Below are 19,472 nucleotides of genomic sequence, written 5' to 3' on the forward strand. Positions count from 1 at the left end.
TCTCATGTGGGTACTCCTGTTACAGCACCTGCCTTTGCTAAGGAGCACACAAAACAAACTGCTGCTGCAAGTAGAGATCGAGGAGCCAGTCTTGACCATTCTTAGTTTTAGCAGCATGTTCTAGAAGTTGACTGAGTGCCCTGGCGTCAGCTCTTTGATCACACTAGCAGTTCCAGTCGTGAGAGCCTGATGCACCAGGCCCTGCAAATAGCCAATATGCTGCCTCTTTCCATGTGCAAGGGGGCTGGGCATGACTGCAGTCAGCCAAAGACTGTTCTGCCTCCTGGCTGCATCAAGGGCAGCAGGGCTTGGAAGTCTTCAAGGGAAGCCTTCAGAATCAAAGGTGCCAGCTGCCCTTGCTGTGACTGCAGCAGTGCCTGCAGGTGGGCCAGGGGTTACATGCAGGGTAACAGCTCAGGTGCACTCCCTCAGCATAGTTGTAATGTAGAGTGCAGAGAAAATCTTGCATGGAAGACAAATTTGACACAAATAACATGAGTGATCCAGAGATGTATTACAAAACATTAATAAAACCAGAGCACAAAGGTATAAATATAAATGTCCTTGGTGGTTTATTGTTCTTGTATGTAAGAAGCTTTATTGTACAACTTACACAACTTTAGAATGGAAAAATGGTTAAAAATGTTTACAAAAAAAGCATGTTCTTAGAAAATTATGCTAGCAAAAACATTGGGAGGAGGGAAGCAAAAAAATCTTCAGTGTGCAAACTTTTTATAAAAATAGAAATACTAACTCTACAGGTAGCATTTCATGATAAATTATTTAAATAGCCTATCTACACAATTATGTGATTAACTATTACAATGGCAATGAGAAAAATAATTTATAAAAATACAAGCAATGGTATACAAGATGACAGGAAAAAATATAATACAACATTAGAAATTGTATTTGACTTCTTTTTTCCAATGCCATTTCCTTTCTGGGAATACATTTTCTGCAAAGAAATTTTTACTATGTACAGCATTAACTTTAGTACTACAGTAGCTTAAAGTTTGTTAAGACATTTGAACTCTGCTTGCTCCAAAGGTTTTTCTCAGTCACACAACATTGAGGTAATATTTGTACGTAAAACTTTCACCATGTTCATTTCTTTTCGTTTCTTGAAAAGACAAGGAAATATTATAGGTATAAGGATGCTGCCCCTTCTGCTGGGGAAAACAGTCTTTTAATGTACATCAAGGCCTCTCCCTCTTTTGCAAGGAGCTCCTGAAATTGTCTACTCTGGGATGGATTCCTTCTTTTGTAGCTGCATGTCACTAGTTCCAAACTGAGCATGCAGTGGCCCAGAGAGCCCGTATCAGGGTTATTGAGGGCTGTCCTCGTGCCTCCTGCTGCATCTCCTCAGGGCAGCTCTCCTGGCTCTGCCTTAGGCCCACTGACCAGAGGTAAAGCATCACAGACATTTCCCAGCACTAGAGAAGTGCTAAGAGGGTGAATGGCATTCCCCCACTTCTAGTGCTATGGATGGGACAGAAACTGCTGTTATCTAAAAGGACTTGAATTTTAGCACTGCAGAACAGTTGCCTGCCAGGCTATCAACTGCCTTGCACAAAGAAAGGAAAAGCCAACATTGAGCTCAGACTGAGAAAAACAAACATCCCATTGCCCACACCCTCACTTTTCCTTGCGCCTCAAAGCCTTTATGGGAAAATTGCTCTTTGTAACAAATACATCACCGCTATCTGCTCCAGACAAGACTTTTTTTTCTCAACTAAACCCTCTCTAGTTTCAGTATAGAACAGAGACAATAAATAATCTGTATTTACAATCTTACAGTCATGAAGACTTGTAACAATGATTAGGTGGATAGTCTTGACGCATTTCTTGTTGTTTTAATCAATAATCCCTCAGTCATTATAACATCAAGAATAGGCAAAAATAAATATTTTACAATTTTATCTACAGGCCCCTTTTCCTCCCCTCTAAAGAAGCGAGGGGTTTAAAACATCTATGGCATGTAGAAAAGGAATGTTTTCATTACATTATTTTTGTGCCTCTTTAACCATAAAAAGTGAAGCATGTGCTGGTTTCCTGAAGGACAGCACAGTGCTAGCTGAGATGGTGGTGCTTTCTGGCACCATATCTGAAAGAACACATTTGAAGGTAAGCAAGGCCAGCATCTAAATCAGGAAAAAACAGAATCTAATCATAAATCCCAGTTCTCCCAAAGCTGGTGTGATCCAGTGTACCAGTTTTTATCCTCTTTCCCTCCTGCCATGACAGAAATCAGTTTCAGGATCTCTGTTTTGTCCTGTGTAGTACAGCAGCTGATCTAGCTCACCACAAACAGAGTAAGGCTATGTTTTTGTCTGAAAGGTATGACATAGAAAACAATTTCTCCAAGTTAAATGGATGTAAACCAAAGTAGCACAGCCTTCCTTAAAAAAATTCTCAACCCCATAAAGAAAGACCTAGAGTTTCCCCTCCCACCCAAACTCCCTCTCCCCCACACAATGAAAGGTCTTCAGTTTAAGTAGTCCACAGCACATCCAAAGATGTTCTTTTACAAAATGCTACTCCATGGGACCTCCAGTTAGAGAGGCAGTGACACTGCACTGTGATAAACAGCAAACAAATGTCTTTCCTACTGAAAGAAGTGTGCTTGTTCAGTGACAATAATTCTCATTTGCAAGACACGTTTGTTTCCTTCCACTTCAGCAGAGGTCAGATACCAAGTATGTTCTCACTTCCATTCTCTCAAAAGCATTCTCTTGAGGCAGGTCATGTGTTTCGAGTCCACATTTATGCAGAAAGAAGAAAGGAAGGAATAATATAATGGTCCCAGGATTTGTAAGGCTAAACGTTACAAAAGGTGCAATTACCAGCATTTTTAAATAGTCTCTGAATCCAACAATCTTGTGATTATGAATCTGTGAAAAAAGAAAAATATACATTTAATTATTTCTGTGTATTATGCATGATTATGTCCAAGTCATTTAAGCCCAGAGTAATTTGTAGAGAAAACTGAAAGTACTTTCCATGAGGTACTTTCTTGAGTTAGACTTCATAATCTAATCTATGTAACAATTACAAAATGAAGTAACAATTTCAGAAGTCTAGGACAGCTGGAACTAGTTGTATGCACTTACCTCCACTAAACTTCAAGACTGCAATATACAGACAACCTTCTACTTTGCATACTTTTAAGCAAATCAGCTTTTTACTTGCTAAAGTCAACATACTGCATTTCTACCTTAGATTTTGTCAGATGTGCTCATTCATTCTAATCAGCTCTTAAAAAAGAGTCAAGATGTATTTCATTTCTGGAACTCAACATGGATTTCTGATACTTTGAAATAACACAATAGAAATATACTTAGATTTTATATATTTAAATTTTTAACTGTGAGGAGTTTATCAAGGTGTCCTGTTCCTGCCTGCAAAACTCACTGGAACCTGAACCATGAAAGATCAGAGTTCAATTTTCCCTTGGCTCTTACATCTTATGTTCTTGAACCAATTCGTTTATATAGGATCTGTTAAATGCAATGTCATCCTTACCTCTGCATTCATATTTCAGGTCTGAGAAGAACACCATTTCTTGAGAGAAGACAAATAATCCTAGCCGACCACCAGCATAGGTTTTATCATAGATTGGTCCTGAGTCTGCCATTATTTTCTTCCCTTCATACATTACAACCCTACAAAGAGACGATACCTCAGCCATCTTTGACAAGGTCCTGTGATGTTTATTTTCACAGACATCCCCTTTTCCTGGGATATTTACTTCAGATAAAAGGGTGATGCTCACCTGATGTAGCCGGTCTTTGGTCTATGGCTAAGTCGCCATCTGTATGCAGTGAAGTCTTTCCAGCCTATGTGACGAGGATCATGCCACAAAGTTCTCACCTGTGAAAGAATGTTTTTTTATCAACCAAAGGCCAGACATACAACACCAGCTATTTTGACATGAAGGTGCCTTATTATTAAAGGCTGCAAATAAGTTATTAGGCTCTGTAATAGCCTAAAGATAGAAATAATAGAAATCAACTGCATTTATATTTACTTTTAAAATATGTAAATGGGAAGCTACAACACAATTCCACAAACAATTGATTCACTGCTGCTGGGAAGTCTGTCTGCAGCAAGCAATCCTGTTAATTGTATATAATATTTTACTTGATTATGAAAAATTGTGAAGTTATTGGTATTTGCCAAGAAACCTACACGATCAGCATGTGCAGGCCCCCTCTAAGTGTCTAATTTGCTGGAAGAACAGCCTCCCTTATGCAGAAGAGTATTTTATTACACTGGAGTACTCATGTTATCACATTAAGAGTACTTCAGCATGTAGTAAGTGCCATTCTTACCTGGCCAGGAGTGTTTCCTGTGTGCCACAGAGCATTACGAAGGTGTTCTCCTGGGCCAGTGGTGGAATTCACAACTTTGATAGAGAGACCTGAATATCCTTGAGCTTTGGTTGGTGTGGAGTCCCAGTAAGACTGGGTGATCTGCTTCCACATGACAACATAGAAACGACTGCTAGATTGGTAGCCAAATACAAAGCCAGCATAATCATCATCCCTTTCTGTATTGATAAAGAAGGTACCACTGAAGTCCACGGCATTGAATTCATCAAAACCTATGGGGACATTAAAGAATAAAGTTTTAGGTGCTACTTTTTTACAACTCTTAAACAACTCCTTAATAGTTACTTATGTCCTCTTCCTCACCTCAACTAATAAAAACAAAACCACCCCTCACCCCCACTAAACAAACAAATCAAACCACCCCAAACAACAGTGCCTGTTAAATTTTTCCCCTTACCGACTGCAAGGCCAGGGTCACAGTTGACTGTCTGAACCAGTTCTTTACCCTGGTGACGAACAACCCAGTTTGGATCATTCTGGGATGTTCCTTTGGGATCCAGGGGAATCATCTGAAATTTTCGGAAATCAGTCTCACTAATTTCCACGTTTTCAGGGCAGATATCATCAATGTCTGGCACACTGTCTTGGTCAAAGTCATCTTTGCAAGCATCTCCACGTCCATCACCTGCAGAATAAAAGTAATTTTACTATTTTATTACCACGACTGCTTCTGAGTCATACAGCTTGGGAGTTGAAGTCTGAATTGCAGATCTCTGACTGCCCAGGTACTTGGCAGACACATGACAGAAGCCACAGCAGCTACTGTATAAAAGCCCTTTCACTCCAGCCTGATAGTGACTTAGGAATAAGTTGGATATGTGGTCATATTTACATTGATCTTTACTCCTGAGAAGCACTATAACATTCTGGGTTTTTTTTGTTTTTTTGTTTTTTTCTGGTACAGACATTCTGTTTTTTTGTTACTTAGTTTTGTCCAACATTAAATTGTGTGAACAAAATAGCATCAAACTATTGGAAGAAACTCTTAAAATGTCATTATGATACTGGTTTTCTTACCATCAGAATCAGCTTGATCTGGGTTGGCAACCAATCTGCAGTTGTCTTTGTCATCAGGGATACCATCATTGTCATCATCATGGTCACAGGCATCACCTTTTCCATCCTTGTCATGGTCAGCTTGATTGGCATTGGGCACATAGGGGCAGTTATCAAGGTTATTTTGATGACCATCTTCATCTATGTCCTGGTTGTTGTCACACTGATCACCTATGCGATCAGAATCGGTGTCTTCCTATCAGAGGAGAAAAAAACCAAAGACATTTTAAAAAGCCACTTAAAGAAGGCTGAGATAGGAGTCTCTGAAAAAGGAGTCTTAATGCATAGAATTAATTGGGATTTCTGCTTGCTTATCAAGAGCTAAGATGGATATAGTGGGTGAATTAATACACACTTAAAACAGCCTGTGCTAACTGGTTTTATGCTACTTTAGTCTTGTTCTGGTTTTAATTTGAATTCACAGCATCAGAAAGCAGTGTGATCATCAGCTATCTTGTGCCTTTGCCACATGCCTCTTCTGTCACTAGTCTACCCTACTGGATGCAGGGTGCTTTATCTCCTACCTTCCCTGGCAGCAATGTGGTTTCAAGGGCCAAATCTGTGTTAGACTACTCTGTACTTAGGCAGTAGAGACTGTAACATTAAAACAGCCTACCAATGCTTGGTGTTACATCCTCTACACCACAACTTAATTTTCTCTATCATAAATGCTCTTCATGCCCCCTGATTCATCAGTCAAGACAATTGTTCCCATGGTGGTGACAGACTGCATTAACTAACTAGTGTGCTTGCTGATCACATATTTTAGCCAGTCATTTGCATAATCAGCTCCTGAACTAAGAAAAACAATCCCATCATCCCTGAGGCTGCCTCACATTTAGCCTAGAAGTCTTGTGAACATAGGTGGGTGACTCTGGTGTAGACACAAGGCATACCATCCATACACTGTTGGATTCGCTACTAATTCTGGCACTTGAAATCTAATATCTCCACTTCTAGAACTTGATTAGGATAGTGTTTGGAAAGCCATTAGAGTCTTATATTAAAATTTCAAAGTCACAAAAGAAAGGATCTTCCTGAAAGCAGCTGCCTCAAAGGATCTTCAGGCCATTCACTCCCTCAAGTGGGAAGTAGTAAAGCAAGTGACAATGACGAAGACATTTTATATTATGTGTTTAAATCCTTCAAGTAACACTGCTTTTAGGCTACATGGCCACACTACACTACATTCCACTGATTTGCAACTGCTTTTCTAACCCTTCAAACATTCCTGAAGCTATTAAACTTAGTTTTTTAACTGACAGGATGTCACGGGTTTAATCTACTTCTGCCTTCAGTTTTTGAATCAGTAAGTTGCCTGAGAGTCTGGATACCCCTGGATTTTTATGAAGGTGAATTTTACAAGTGTCAGAATATGCCTTTTTCTTAGAGAAAAGCAAATTGTGCTGCCTTCTACTTACTGCTAGAAAAGTTATCTTCTGAAATGCAGTTGGCTTCAAGCTTAGGGACAAAGTTTAAAGAACAGCTTGGTGTCTAAGTGAACACAGCACTACAGGCTATGAAGAGAGTAGTTCCACCACCCACATTTTACACAATGTTCCCAAAGTATTTCATATTCTCACTGTGAGGATCACCACAACTGACAAACCTATGAAATGTTTAGGTGACAAGCACATGCAGTAGTCTCACAGATCTTCATACAGCTACTTTTCAGAAAATACCTAGCAGCTGTTCAAACTCTGAGGGCATGTTATTTGATAAAGGCACCAAATGGGAAAGTAGTAAGAATGATTTGTGACAAGTCAAATTTCAGGTGTAACCAGTTCAATTATTTTCTACAACACACAACATGCTGTATTTTCCAGCACACCAGTCCCCTACTTATATATAATTCAAGTCCCTTACCTGGTCAGGGTTGTGTTCCAGTGGACAGTTATCACACTGATCTCCAACACCATCCAAGTCTGTATCCCTTTGGTCTACATTGTAGACATATTGGCAGTTGTCCCTTTCATTAAGCACCCCTGTAAAAGTTCATGAATGAAAATCAGACATCTAAATACCGCGAAGGACTGTATAAAGCCACCACACACTTCTTGATACCTTTTTTAAAGCATTTTGAGCAGCATTTGAAAGCTTTGAAATGTGACTCATCACTAGCTCTGCCACAGACTTCTGCTCCTATTGCCTTGTGAGAGTGGAGCTAGAATTGAACTGTGCCAAAATGTACATATTCCAAAGTGAATTTCCATTAGCCCTAACTGTTCCTTCAGCAGCCTTGAAATGTCCTGAAACCACCACAAGGGAACTTCTGTGCATTCAGGGATGAAATTTGGTAGGAAATCAGGATCACATTGTGTTCATTCGATTTATGGCTGATTAGAAAACCATCTAAAGGAGTGATCAGAGGCCACCTACCATCTCCATCAATATCAATTGCACATGCATCTCCTTCTCCATTGTTGTCAGTGTCAGTTTGATCAGGGTTGTGATTGTAGGGACAATTGTCACAGCGGTCACCAACATCATCCCTGTCGTAGTCATACTGCTGTGGGTTGTAGATGAATGGACAGTTGTCCTGCAAAAATGAGAAAAGTCAAGTTTTAAAATGAATCAAATTAAAGCTTTAACCAGATTCTGCTAATGCTTGTATTGCAATATGAAAGAAGAAATGAAAAGTGGGGAAACAGTTAAAACTCAGATGCTACTATCTCAAAACACCCTCTTGGACTGGCATGAGTGTATGAATGGCTGATTGAAAACCGAAAATTCACTTCCAAAGCTCAAACAGCTGCAGAAAGTTTGTCTACACAGTTATGCATATCTAAGGTTTCTAGGATAGCTGTCAGTGCCAGCAATTTCCTCTGGTCCTCTCTTAAGATTAAGGTTAGAAGCTAGACCCCAGCTTTGGGAAGGGGAATGGGAAAGCCACATTCTCAAAGGCTGTTCTTTTCTGTTTCTTACCCGGTCATCAGGAATGCCATCATCATCATCATCACTGTCACAGGCATCACCAATCCCATCCTTATCATAGTCTTCCTGCCCTGAGTTAGGCAGATTAGGGCAATTATCCTACAAAGAAAGAAGTACACAGGGATGTTCACTCCTGGTAATATTACAATATGGATTTGAGCAGGTAAAATCTAATTAGGCTAAATTGTAACACCTCAATCAGGTAGGAGTAACCTTACTGTAATTCTCTCAATTTAGAGCTGGTCATTACAGTGATAAGTCTTAGAAAGCCAGAGTTAAATAGTTTTTAAAACAAAAATTGGGTTGCTTTTGAGAATCTTACCCTGCTGCTCTTCCCTTGGAGAGTGCTATCAGAACAAAGCTGATATACGTATGGCCTAAACTAAAATCTTCCTAGAACATTTACAACAATCAGGCTTCATTTTTTCCCATATCACAAGAATATATAAAGCAATACAGCAACAGCAAGAGTCTCCCAGCTATGCCTTGACAGTGGTATCCCTACACCTCCTCTATCCCTAGAAGGTTATTTGCAGAGAGCATAGCTTAATAGCTTAGGCTGTTAGAATGGCAGATGGTAAAAGAGGATAAACTTACTTTTTTACAGTGGTAAGTAGCATTGGCAACACAAACCAGGTTCTCATTTGGCCATCCATCCAAGTCAGTATCTTCTCCACAGATTATGCCATTGCCAGCATAGCCTGGTTTACATTCACAGCGATACATGGGGTCACTAAAGTGGCCAAGGTAATTGCATTTAGCATTCTTGTTGCAGTCATGTGTTCCATCTGTGCACGGATTACGTGGCTTGCAGACCTAGAAGACCACACAGAAATTAAACCCACTGAAAACATTTTTTATCCCTCATTTTGCCCCAAAGATTCAAATACATACTAATCAATCAGGCAAAAAAAGGCCTCATATATGGCTTTCTTCTGGTCCTCAACTCCAGTACCAGTCTTAGCACTAATTCTTTTTCTTGTTCAAACCTTATGTATTATCAAATGGAACCAAACACTAAGATATGAGGCACATACTTTTGTATCATTAATGAATACTGATTTACTCCTGAGTTACTCCTAAAATTATGTGTAATCTCTGAACCCTCCATGGCTGAGGAGAACAATGATATTTAAAACTCATTTTGATCTTCAAAAGAAATTGGTTAATGCTTCTTCTGTTCTGAATCACAGAAGATGGTGTTTTATTAAATGCTCCAAGTCTTTTTATGCCTAGAACACATAGGTGTTTCCTGTTTTTTAGAAACTTTGTGAGATTTCGTAACCCAGAACAATTCTCAAATTGACAATACCTGTTTGTTACTCATGGCATCCTCAACACTGCGGCCAAATGGCTGTGTTCCAGTGAAACGTGGTGGGCAGGGCAGACAGTTGTACCCAGGTTCAGTATTCTCACATCTGTGCACTCCATTGAACACAAAGCAGGCATCAGGAACCTCTTTGCACTGAAATACGAGTTTGAGATAAAGGAGAACAACAGTTAGCATTATAAAACAGTGATTCTGTCCTCCCTTCCCGTTTTCTTTCGTTCCCTTTGAAGGAGGAAAACTACAGTCTTCTTACCTCATCAATATCTTGGCAGTGAATACCATCACCGTGGTAGCCAGCAGGACAGGCACCACACTTCCAGGAACCATCAGGGGCACTGGTGCAGGTAGCCCCCGCAAAGCAGGGATTAGACAGACACCCATCTGTGAAACAAGTGAGGAAATGTTATGATAAAGGACGCTTTACCATGCTGCTACAGTGCTGTATTTGGCCGATATCCTGGTCTGAAATTCTATCACTTGAGGTTTGCAGACTTTACACAGGTATTTTCAAGATTATCAAGAACCTTCAGATGTTTATGGGCAAATGGACACTCACCAATCGGACAGTCCTGTTTGTTGCAGACCTGAGTCCCTCTAGCTTCACCTACACAAGTCTTCCCACCATACTGAGGCTCGGGATTATTGCAGAGACGGCTTCGCTTCTGAAGTCCTCCTCCACATGTCACCGTGCAAGCATCCCATGGAGACCATGGTCCCCAGTTGCCATTAACTAAAGGGAGAAGAGAGAAAACATGTATAGCTTTAGATTCAGTGCTACAACTAGTTTCTACCTGACTAAGGACTTTACTTTTGTAGGGAGAGCAGTTCAGACATTGTTCTGACATAAATGACAGAATTAATGGACTCCATGGAAGAGGCATAAAAATAGTTTCACCTGAAACTAACCTGTGAGGGTTTACATAGCCCACCTCTAAGTTTAAAGAGAGAAGAATACTAGAACAAGCTTACTTAGTAACTACTCAGGATGTTCACTATTTAAGCTATTAATTAGTTACCACCAGGACACACTTACTTGGGCAAGGATCTTTCTGGCAGGCTTTGTTTTCTCTTGCTTCACCCTCACAAGGTTTGCCATTCAGCTGTGGTACTGGAGAGTTGCAAAGACGAATTCTAGTAATGATGCCCGTGCCACAAGTGACAGAACATGATGACCACGGGGACCAGTGACTCCAGCCACCATCCTGTTTAACTACAAGAGAGATTTCTGTTATTCATAATTTCTGAAGACTTCAGCTGTACAGCACCAAGGACATAGCCAGTATCAGAACCAAAAACTCCATGTGTAATGGGTAGCCTCCTGACTGCCAAAGATCAAGTTTTGTAACTAGGGAAATTTCATCCCTAAACTGGCATCACATTTCATCCTGGGAGCAGTGCCCAAACATGCCTGTTTACTGCATTAACTATCTGCTCCCCTCTACCTCGTTAATACAAGTCCTTAAAGCTAGACGCCAAGGATCCATGCCAGTGGCAGAGCTACATGGTAATCCGTGCTTTTAACATTCAGCCAATAAAAGCAGCCTCTGTTCTACTACCAGCATGAGCAGATTAAGTACTTACATCTCTTATCGCACTCCTGAAGGTGGCAAGTCCGAGTCTGTACAGAGGAGCCTTCACAGCGGTTATTGAGACTGTCACAGGAACGGCCTCTCTGCTGGATCCCATTACCACAGGTCACAGAACATGAGGTCCATTCAGACCAAGGAGACCATCCATCGTCTGCGTAGTCGCTAGCTGCAGAGGAATACAGCTCTGAGTAAGACTCCAGGAGATGCTTTTCCATATCCTTCCTCCCACCCCTCTCTCCGCAAAAAAGGACACAACTGTCCTCAGAAGTCACATGCATCTTCCTTCTTTGTGTAAGATAAAGGCCATGAACTCATTGTGCAAGATAAAGGCCATGAAAACATTATCTTGTGTAAGATAAAGGCCATGAAAACATTTCAGTATTTTGCATATTGTAGAAAATATATGAACATGGATCACATAAATGATCAGCCTCAAAGACACATCACCTTAACTTACTTCAGAAATACAAGGTTACCCTTGGATATCCAGTTCTGGTATACTGCAGAGCAGCATGGGTCTAGTTGGATGTGGCCAACTGCTACAGGACTGTGAAAGCATTAAGTACTTACGCCAGCACCGAGGGCAGCACTCCCCATCAGGCACAGTGGCATTGGAACAAGGCATGAGAGGACAGGACACTTTCCGGCATATAGTGGCAGAGTTCTGTAAAGAGTCGTGAGAATTACAGTTACCAAGCAGAACATAAACAGTGTCTGGAGTCTGGGTAAATAATAGGGACCTTTTCTGCAGAACTTTAAGACTCAGTAGCATATCTAAAGCAGAGACCCTTGTATTTAGAGCTAAAATACAACCCAAGGGGTAGTCCCAGATATTTTCAGCCAAACTTCATCTAGTTTCCATTCTCACCCATTATTTTTTAGTCAAAAGCAGAAATATTTTGGTTCTGCAGAAGTTTATCAGTAGTAGCTAGCAGATGCTGGCTCAAGTAAATGACTATTATGTGATACCCAAAGTCAGATTTCAAAGAAATGAAAGAAAAATGAGAAGCCAACTTTCTTTTCAGTTAATATGGATTTAAGCTGATTATATGGTAAAGGTAAAATGAGTTTAGTGGACTCTGGCAAGTGCCGTGCAATCTATAACTTATAATTAGAGGTTTTTGATCTGTAAGCCAAACAGGCAGGGTAAGAACACCCACCCCCAATCTCAATAAGAGCTAAAGGGCAGTCTGTAGTTTTGCCTATTGAAGGTAGCAGCTTGGTCAGAATTGCTTTCACGATTACTATTTTAATCTCCTCAAGCAAATTACTAGATTAAGGCAATTACAGCTAACATTGAGTAAACAGGTTGGTAGGAACAAGGCAAATGCAAAAGTCACAGTACCATTTGCTGACTACAAGACAAAAGACACAGCGAGCTAAAGAAGCACACACAGAATTTGAGTTGCCTTGTATTGCACATATACAAATACTTGACTTTTAGTTTCTAAAGTGTGGCACGCTTATTAACCCACTCTTTGGTAGACTGGTACCCCAAAATGCTTTTGCTAAGGTATATTTAAATGGAACAATCAAATAATTTAAAGGAATTCTGAAACTGTATGTTTTGTGTATGTTTACAACATTCAGCAGAAGTGAAACACAAAGCTTAAGTATCTTGCCAGGTGATCCAGGGATTTAAACAGCTAAACTGAAATCCAAAAGGGATTGCTGTTCCCTATAATCTGTAAAAGCTAATAGGACATACCTACAAGCATTTTCTAGATAAAGAAAAACACTACAAGTTTAAGTGCCTTTAATGAGTACTAGAATGTCTTTTTCTACTAAGTCAGCAGGAGGTTCAGTGAGGACAGAAGGTAGATCTAGAAAAGCTGATAGTACTATACATTTGTTGTGTTGATACTGACTTTTAGTTTAATAATGGACTTATGTAAAGAATACAGGCATTCACCAAATTAAGGAACTAAAACCGTTAATGGCTGTATCAGAGTGATACATATAATTCCAGAGTTTCATATAATTTTCTAGAATACTGCGGTTGAGATTAGGTATGGAAGCTGCCTTTATAGCAGAGATCTAGTAGAATGAAATAAATTGAGTAAGTCTATGGCTTCTCTAGTATGCTCAGTTCTCTGTATGATTCACTCTTTCTAACAAACAATGCAGTTTAGAAATATCTGTTAATTCCAGCTTATGAGTTTATATTCAGGTGATTTGTGAATGTGAGGAATCTTACCTGGCAAGTACATTCAGTGCAGCTGTCAATAGTCCACTCCTCTTTATTTTTGTGCAAGACTCCATTATGAATGCACGCTCCAGGAGTGATCTGGACTACTTTGGCAATGATTTCATTTTCTTCAGTCTTGGGGGTGAAAAGCAAAAAGAAGATAATTAGGATTTAATACAGAAATACCCTTTTTCACAAAAGCCAAAGTAAATATTTTGCTGTTTACACAGGCTCTCAAAAGTCAGGTTATAATTAATAAGTTAATGAAAGGTACCATGAAGCTGACCATCACTTACCACTTTTCGAACTCTGTCTTGAAGTGTTGTAACCATGGAACGTAGCCCTTGCAGTTCCACAAACATATTTGTTAGTTCATCACAGGAAAATCCACAGACTGCTTGGATGTCCTTAGTTTTATGGCCAATGTAATTAGTGCGGATAGCTGGGCTGGAACCATTGATGGGGTTGTCCAAAGTAATGATTGCACTAGTGGCTAAGAGAAAAAAACAAATGTGAAGTAAATGCGTTTTATACCACATACATTTATCATTCCAGGCTAACACCTGCTAAACAGCTGCCACCAGATTCATTAGGGTGCCTGCAGAAATATAATCTTATTTCTTATGCAACGTGGATTTGCATGTCAGCATACTTTTGAGTTCTGTTTCAACTTGTCTTTTTAACGCAACGAGAAATCTTATTTTTAATAGGTCATTGGACTCAGAAGATTATAAACTTACAGCTGGAGCAGCCTTTGTTCCGCAGGATAGTTTCCAGAGTTGTTCCAAACACAAACCGCACATTCTGCAGCAGACCCTGTGGACAGAGGAAGAATTACAGCTACTTGCAGCAACTGCAAGGGAAAGACGTACCACTTGCACTTGGAGAGACTGAAGGTCATGCGAGATCTTAGAGAGCAATTTCATGACAGACAGACAGAAAAGTGAAACATATTGCTCTATTCTCCTTAATGAAAACCAGCCCTGCTTCCTAACAGTCTTATCCTTGAGCATAAGGACTTGGCGACTCTCCAGGCAGGAAGGAAAAAACCCATGCATTTCTGAATCTCATATAAGAAGCTGAGCAATGAAGCTGCATCTACCTGTCTGGAAGCTTCAGTTCCTTCTTACTGCTGCAGAAAGTTCTATCCTGCAAATCTAATGCTTTACCCTTCAAACTCCACTAGTAAAGTTTAACAGATTTAGAGCAATTTGTTGCTGTTTAGGCTCGTTGAGTAGGTAATGCACCTTCAAAACAGATGACTGAAAATTCTAGGCAAAAACGTAAGTGAAAGTCTTACCTGGAAGTTGTCATTGACTCCCCCTTTGGCAATACGGAGCCTGGCACTGCTGGCGAGGTCCCTAGTGAAGATATTCTGGATGGGGATGTCCAATTCAGCGTTCTCCATTTTCTCACACCCCACATAGAGCTGAGCTCGGTCCTCCTGCACAAACAGGGTGATATTCTTCCAATGTCCTGTAGCTAGCAAGACATCCTCTACTGACACTAACTGCTGCTTGCCATCAACAGAGAGGCTCAGGTCCAGGGAGCCTGCCTTGCCATTTGATACTAGACTGAAGACATGACCAGAGCCATCTTTCTGTTCCACAGAGAGCAGTGTGCCTCTGCTCTTCTTGGCTTGCCGGAGAGTAGCCAGGAGAATGAAGCCCTTCTCAGCATGGATAGCATCTAATAAGTCTTGGAACTTCGAGTCAGGGACAGCAGGGATGCGACTGGCATCTTCAATGCGATAAGCAGGGCTGGAGGATTCTGGTCCCTTCACCAGGTACACCCCGGGGCCCCGGCGCCCGGCTCCCTTCCGCATGAAGCCAATGAGCTCAAAGAGATCGAAGACGCTGTTATCATCGTTCCTGGACTCTGCAGAGGGAGATCAGGACAAGCATCATGAGAAAAGGACAAGAGGCTGAGTAGGTGCAAATCTCCCAGGATTACTCAACATTTTGGCTCCTGGTGCACATAGTGCAAGGCACAGTGCCTCACATCAGAGCACAGACAGTAGCTCTGATGGTGCAGCAGTCCCCCCAGGAGCTGCTGTGCAGCAGTACATGTGCATTCTTGTACAGGAGCCAGTCAGCACAGGAGTGCCAGGTACCCGCTGACTGACACACAAAGGTAGCAGCCATTCTGGCACCTCATTACACTCTAGCAGCACAGAAATAGACAGCAAAGCCCAGTCTGCAATATTCCTATGCTAGGACATGTCAAAATGAGTTTGCATAATCTAGCTGAGTGACAGCAGCACAGTAGCAGCTTCTCTGTGTCACCAAGACGGCAGCCTGCTACCCCATTCCTTCTTCAGGTAGTTCCTACATCATGTTCCTCCCTTCCTCTGCTCCACACAGAGGTAGACAAGCTACATGCTCGAGTTTTGGAGACTCTGCGCTCCTGTTTCTGAAGACTATGCAAATTCCACACCAGAGAGAAGTTTCCTATTCCCAACTAGCTGATGCTCAGCTTAAAACGTTTTTGTTCATTGAGAGCTTTGGACCTCTTTGCCACCGAGCACAAACAACTTCATCTGCCTACACAGATGCCAAAGTTTTTTATTTTTGCCCCGGTACCAGCACAGCACTGGCCTTACCTGCAGTGCGCTTGGTCTCTGAGCCGCCGAGCACGAGGAGAAGGAGGCAGAGAGCAGCCGCCGGCCCCATGGCAAAGGTCCGTCTGTGAACCAGCCTGGGGACACACACGAGGAAGGTCACCGCGCTGCCGTCGCACCCACGGCCGGCGCCAGCGAGGCTCCCGCCGGCAGGGAGGTGCGCAGCGGGGACGGTGCAGGTGTCCCGGGCCGCCCTGGGACGGGACAGCGAGCGCGGCGGGAGCCGCTTCAGCACTTACCTGCGGGAAGAGCGATCCGGGCGGTCAGCGCCGGCCTCTGGCTACCGGTGACCAATATCCGCGGGCGGCCCCGACTGTCCCGGCGCGGCAGGGCGAGCAGCGGCGGGCAGCTGTAGCGGCGCTGCCGGGACTCTGCGGGCGCCGGCCGCCGCGCCCGGCTATAAAGGGATGGCTCGCATTCCTGGGCGCACGGCGGGCCAATCGGCGGCGGCGGGGCAGGAAGCGGGAGGCGGGAGCCGGGTGGCTCCGGGGCCAGGGACAACTTTCCGCAGGGGCCGGGGGGCGGGGGCGGACGCGCCCCGCGGGCCGGGGGAGCGGGCGGACGCGGAGCCGCTGCCGCGCCGCGAGGGGGCGCTGGTCCCTCGGGGCCTCCCGCGCGCAGCCCGGCTCCCATCGCCTTCCCCGCCGGCAGCGGGAGCCGCGGCGAGGCCGCCGGGAGCCCTCGTTCCCTCCGCCGGCCGTGAACCCTGCCTGGCACCCGCTCCCGCCTGTCCCGCCGCCCGCTTGGCGGCCCGGCCCTGCTCTCCGGCCCCGGCCGCAGGGGGGGCGCTGAGGGCGCGTCCCGCCGCCGGCACCTGGCGGGGCCCTGGAGGAGAGGTGCGCCCAGACGCCACTGCCTCCGGCTGTCCTGAGCGCTGGTGAAAGCATCCTCCGCTTAATTAACGCAATTCACTTAATGAGACCTTCTCTGCCTGCCCACTGGTTCCAATACACAGCACGCAGGACACTGGGTTCACAAAAGGGGAATAACGTGAATTCTCCTTAGCTCTCCCTTCCTGCCCAGCCTTGGGAGAGCCGGGCTCTGTGGGGGCAGAGCACAGAGGACGGCAGGCTGCAGCAGCAGGGACCTGCTGTCTCCTTTCCACTCCTTGTCACTGAGGAAGAGTGTGTGGGGATGACCCTCAAACAACTTGGACTTAGGAATGAAATGACTATCGCTGTAGTGCAGCTGAGACTCTCTCATAGCAGCTTTGTTTAATGAACAAAATGACTAGCACTACTTCAGCTAAGAATTTCCCACGTAATATGAATTCCAGGTAACAGGAAATGTAAAGGTTAAAAGGTAGATTCCTTACATCATGTCATATTCTGAACGACTAAAAGTGACTTGAGCGTGTGAAACAGCTTTGAAGTAATCAAATTCCAAAAATGGTTAATTCCTCTGCATTCCTTGCCTTTGTATGCTTGGCATGTGCTCCAATGGAAAGTGGAGTGTCAGTGAACGAGAAGGACCTAGTCAGGCAATTGCGTGTGTGGTGAGGGAAAATTGGAGTGAGCAGTGACTGAGTTGGACTCTGAACAGTGTAAAATGCATCGGACAATTAGGCTGGCTAATGTATGAGGAGGAATTACTGCACTACGGATTATTCTAGGAAATGCTCTGGGAAATTCTTGACCCAAAGAATGAGATAGCTGCAGAATTGTGTATATCAGGGCAAAGCCAAAATTAATTTCTGCCCTTTTAACTTAGAAGATACAGTATACCATCTGAAGTAGGCCTCTTCTCTGTACAGTGATTCATAGACAAAAAATCAACCATCTCAAAATAAAGAACTGAGACAGAAGAGAAATGATGGTGATGATGAGAGCTGTGTCAGTAAAAAAAAAACCCAAAAAAATTAGCAAGAGAGAGAGAGAATGCAAGATACATGGACTCCTCTAACCTGGATAGGTTAAACATTTTGTGCTAGTTGAGATGATTTTTTTTCCCTTCTTGCAATCAGTATTCCCAGCATAAAGCTGAAGAGCATAGTGAATGCAGTATCATATATCACAGAGTATTTAACTTTTGTAAGTATGGTGGTACAAAAAAGAACAGCTTATCTGTTAACTGTTTGCTGGATAAGGAATTGGTTGGATGGTCACATCCAGTGCGTGGTGGTTAAGGGCTCAGAGTCCTGATGGACCTGAGTCCCTCAGGGATCTGTACTGGGACCAGTTCTATTTAATGTCTTTCTCACTTACATAGGTGAAGGGGATCATCAAGTTTGCAGATGACACCAAGCTGAGTGGCAGAGTTGACACACCTGAAGGATGGAATACCATCCAGTTGGACTGGGACAAGCTCAGGAACCAGTCCATGGAAATCTCTCAAGATTAAACAAGGCCAAGTGCAGGGTGCTGCACCCAGGTCAGGCAACCTGTGGTATCAGCACAGGCTGGGGGTAAACAGGTTGGGAGCAACCCTGCTGAGAGGGGCTTGGGGGTGCTGGTGGGTGAGAGGCTGGACATGACCCAGCCATGGGCATTCCCTGCCCAGAGAGCCAAACGTGCCCTGGGCTGCATCCAGAGCAGCGTGGGCAGCAGGGCCAGGGAGAGGATTCTGCCCCAATGCTCTGCTCAGACCCCAGTGGCCGAGCTGCATCAGCTCTGGCTGCCAGCACAGGAAGGACATGGAGCTGCTGGAGTGACTCCAGAGGAGGGCCGCCAAGTTGATGAGAGGGATGGACCTCCTCTCCCACAGGGAAAGGCTTAAAAATTGGGATTGTTACCTGTAGATGGCTGTGGATTTACTTTATTGTGGCCTTTCACTACCTGAAGGGAGCCTACAGGAGAGCTGGAGAGGAACTTTTTACAAGGGCATGTAGGGATAGGAAAAGGGGTAATGCCCTCCCATTAGATTAGCTACTAGGATGAAATTCTTTATTTCATCTCTGTAAGGCCAGGCTGGATGCGGATCTGAGCAACTTGGTCTAGTGGGAGGTGTACCTGCCCATGTCAGAGGGAAAGTAAAGCAATACTGGAGCCTTTTGCCCACCACAATTTCTCCTGAAGGGAATCCAGTCCCTGGAAATTGATGTGAGATGGTATTGAATAAGATTAGGGCCTGGCCACCCCTCCTTCTGGCTATTGAAAAAAAATTAACCCTGTGCTGGCTGAAACTAGGACAGTGGCTAAAGTCAGATGAGAAGGATCTCACCATTTATGACTTTCTGTGGGCTACCCTCTGTTGATGTTTATTGTCCTGACTGTAAGGAAGCTAATGGTTGCCTACCAAAGGGAGGTAGATACCTGTTGGAGGAGTGTGGATTTAATACAGGTCGTAAACCTTCCCCTCTAGGGTGGAATCCAGGACATTGCTGTTTGGCAAATCTGTGCCATGTCTGTGAAAGGGTCATTCT

The 19,472-nt window shown here is 43.4% G+C and overlaps 1 protein-coding gene across 1 annotated transcript; it reads right to left on the reverse strand.

Annotated features, from left to right (window-relative positions):
• Positions 1 to 547: 547 nt before the first annotated feature.
• THBS1 (thrombospondin 1) lies at positions 548 to 16,498 on the reverse strand. Its single transcript, XM_038138886.1, has 22 exons — positions 16,351 to 16,498; positions 16,094 to 16,188; positions 14,792 to 15,369; positions 14,232 to 14,307; positions 13,788 to 13,984; positions 13,501 to 13,626; positions 11,874 to 11,967; positions 11,296 to 11,469; positions 10,748 to 10,924; positions 10,271 to 10,444; positions 9,968 to 10,095; positions 9,697 to 9,849; positions 8,982 to 9,200; positions 8,376 to 8,483; positions 7,830 to 7,989; positions 7,317 to 7,435; positions 5,412 to 5,646; positions 4,792 to 5,019; positions 4,335 to 4,606; positions 3,776 to 3,873; positions 3,526 to 3,665; positions 548 to 2,894 (listed from the first exon to the last, which is right to left on the reverse strand). Exons 2-22 carry the CDS (start codon positions 16,161 to 16,163, stop codon positions 2,887 to 2,889), a joined length of 3,534 nt encoding a protein of 1,177 aa, XP_037994814.1. The 5' UTR covers positions 16,164 to 16,188; positions 16,351 to 16,498; the 3' UTR covers positions 548 to 2,886.
• Positions 16,499 to 19,472: the final 2,974 nt, after the last annotated feature.

Source organism: Motacilla alba, chromosome 5, assembly GCF_015832195.1.
Source record: "Motacilla alba alba isolate MOTALB_02 chromosome 5, Motacilla_alba_V1.0_pri, whole genome shotgun sequence".
In the NCBI taxonomy this organism is placed as follows: Eukaryota; Metazoa; Chordata; class Aves; order Passeriformes; family Motacillidae; genus Motacilla; species Motacilla alba.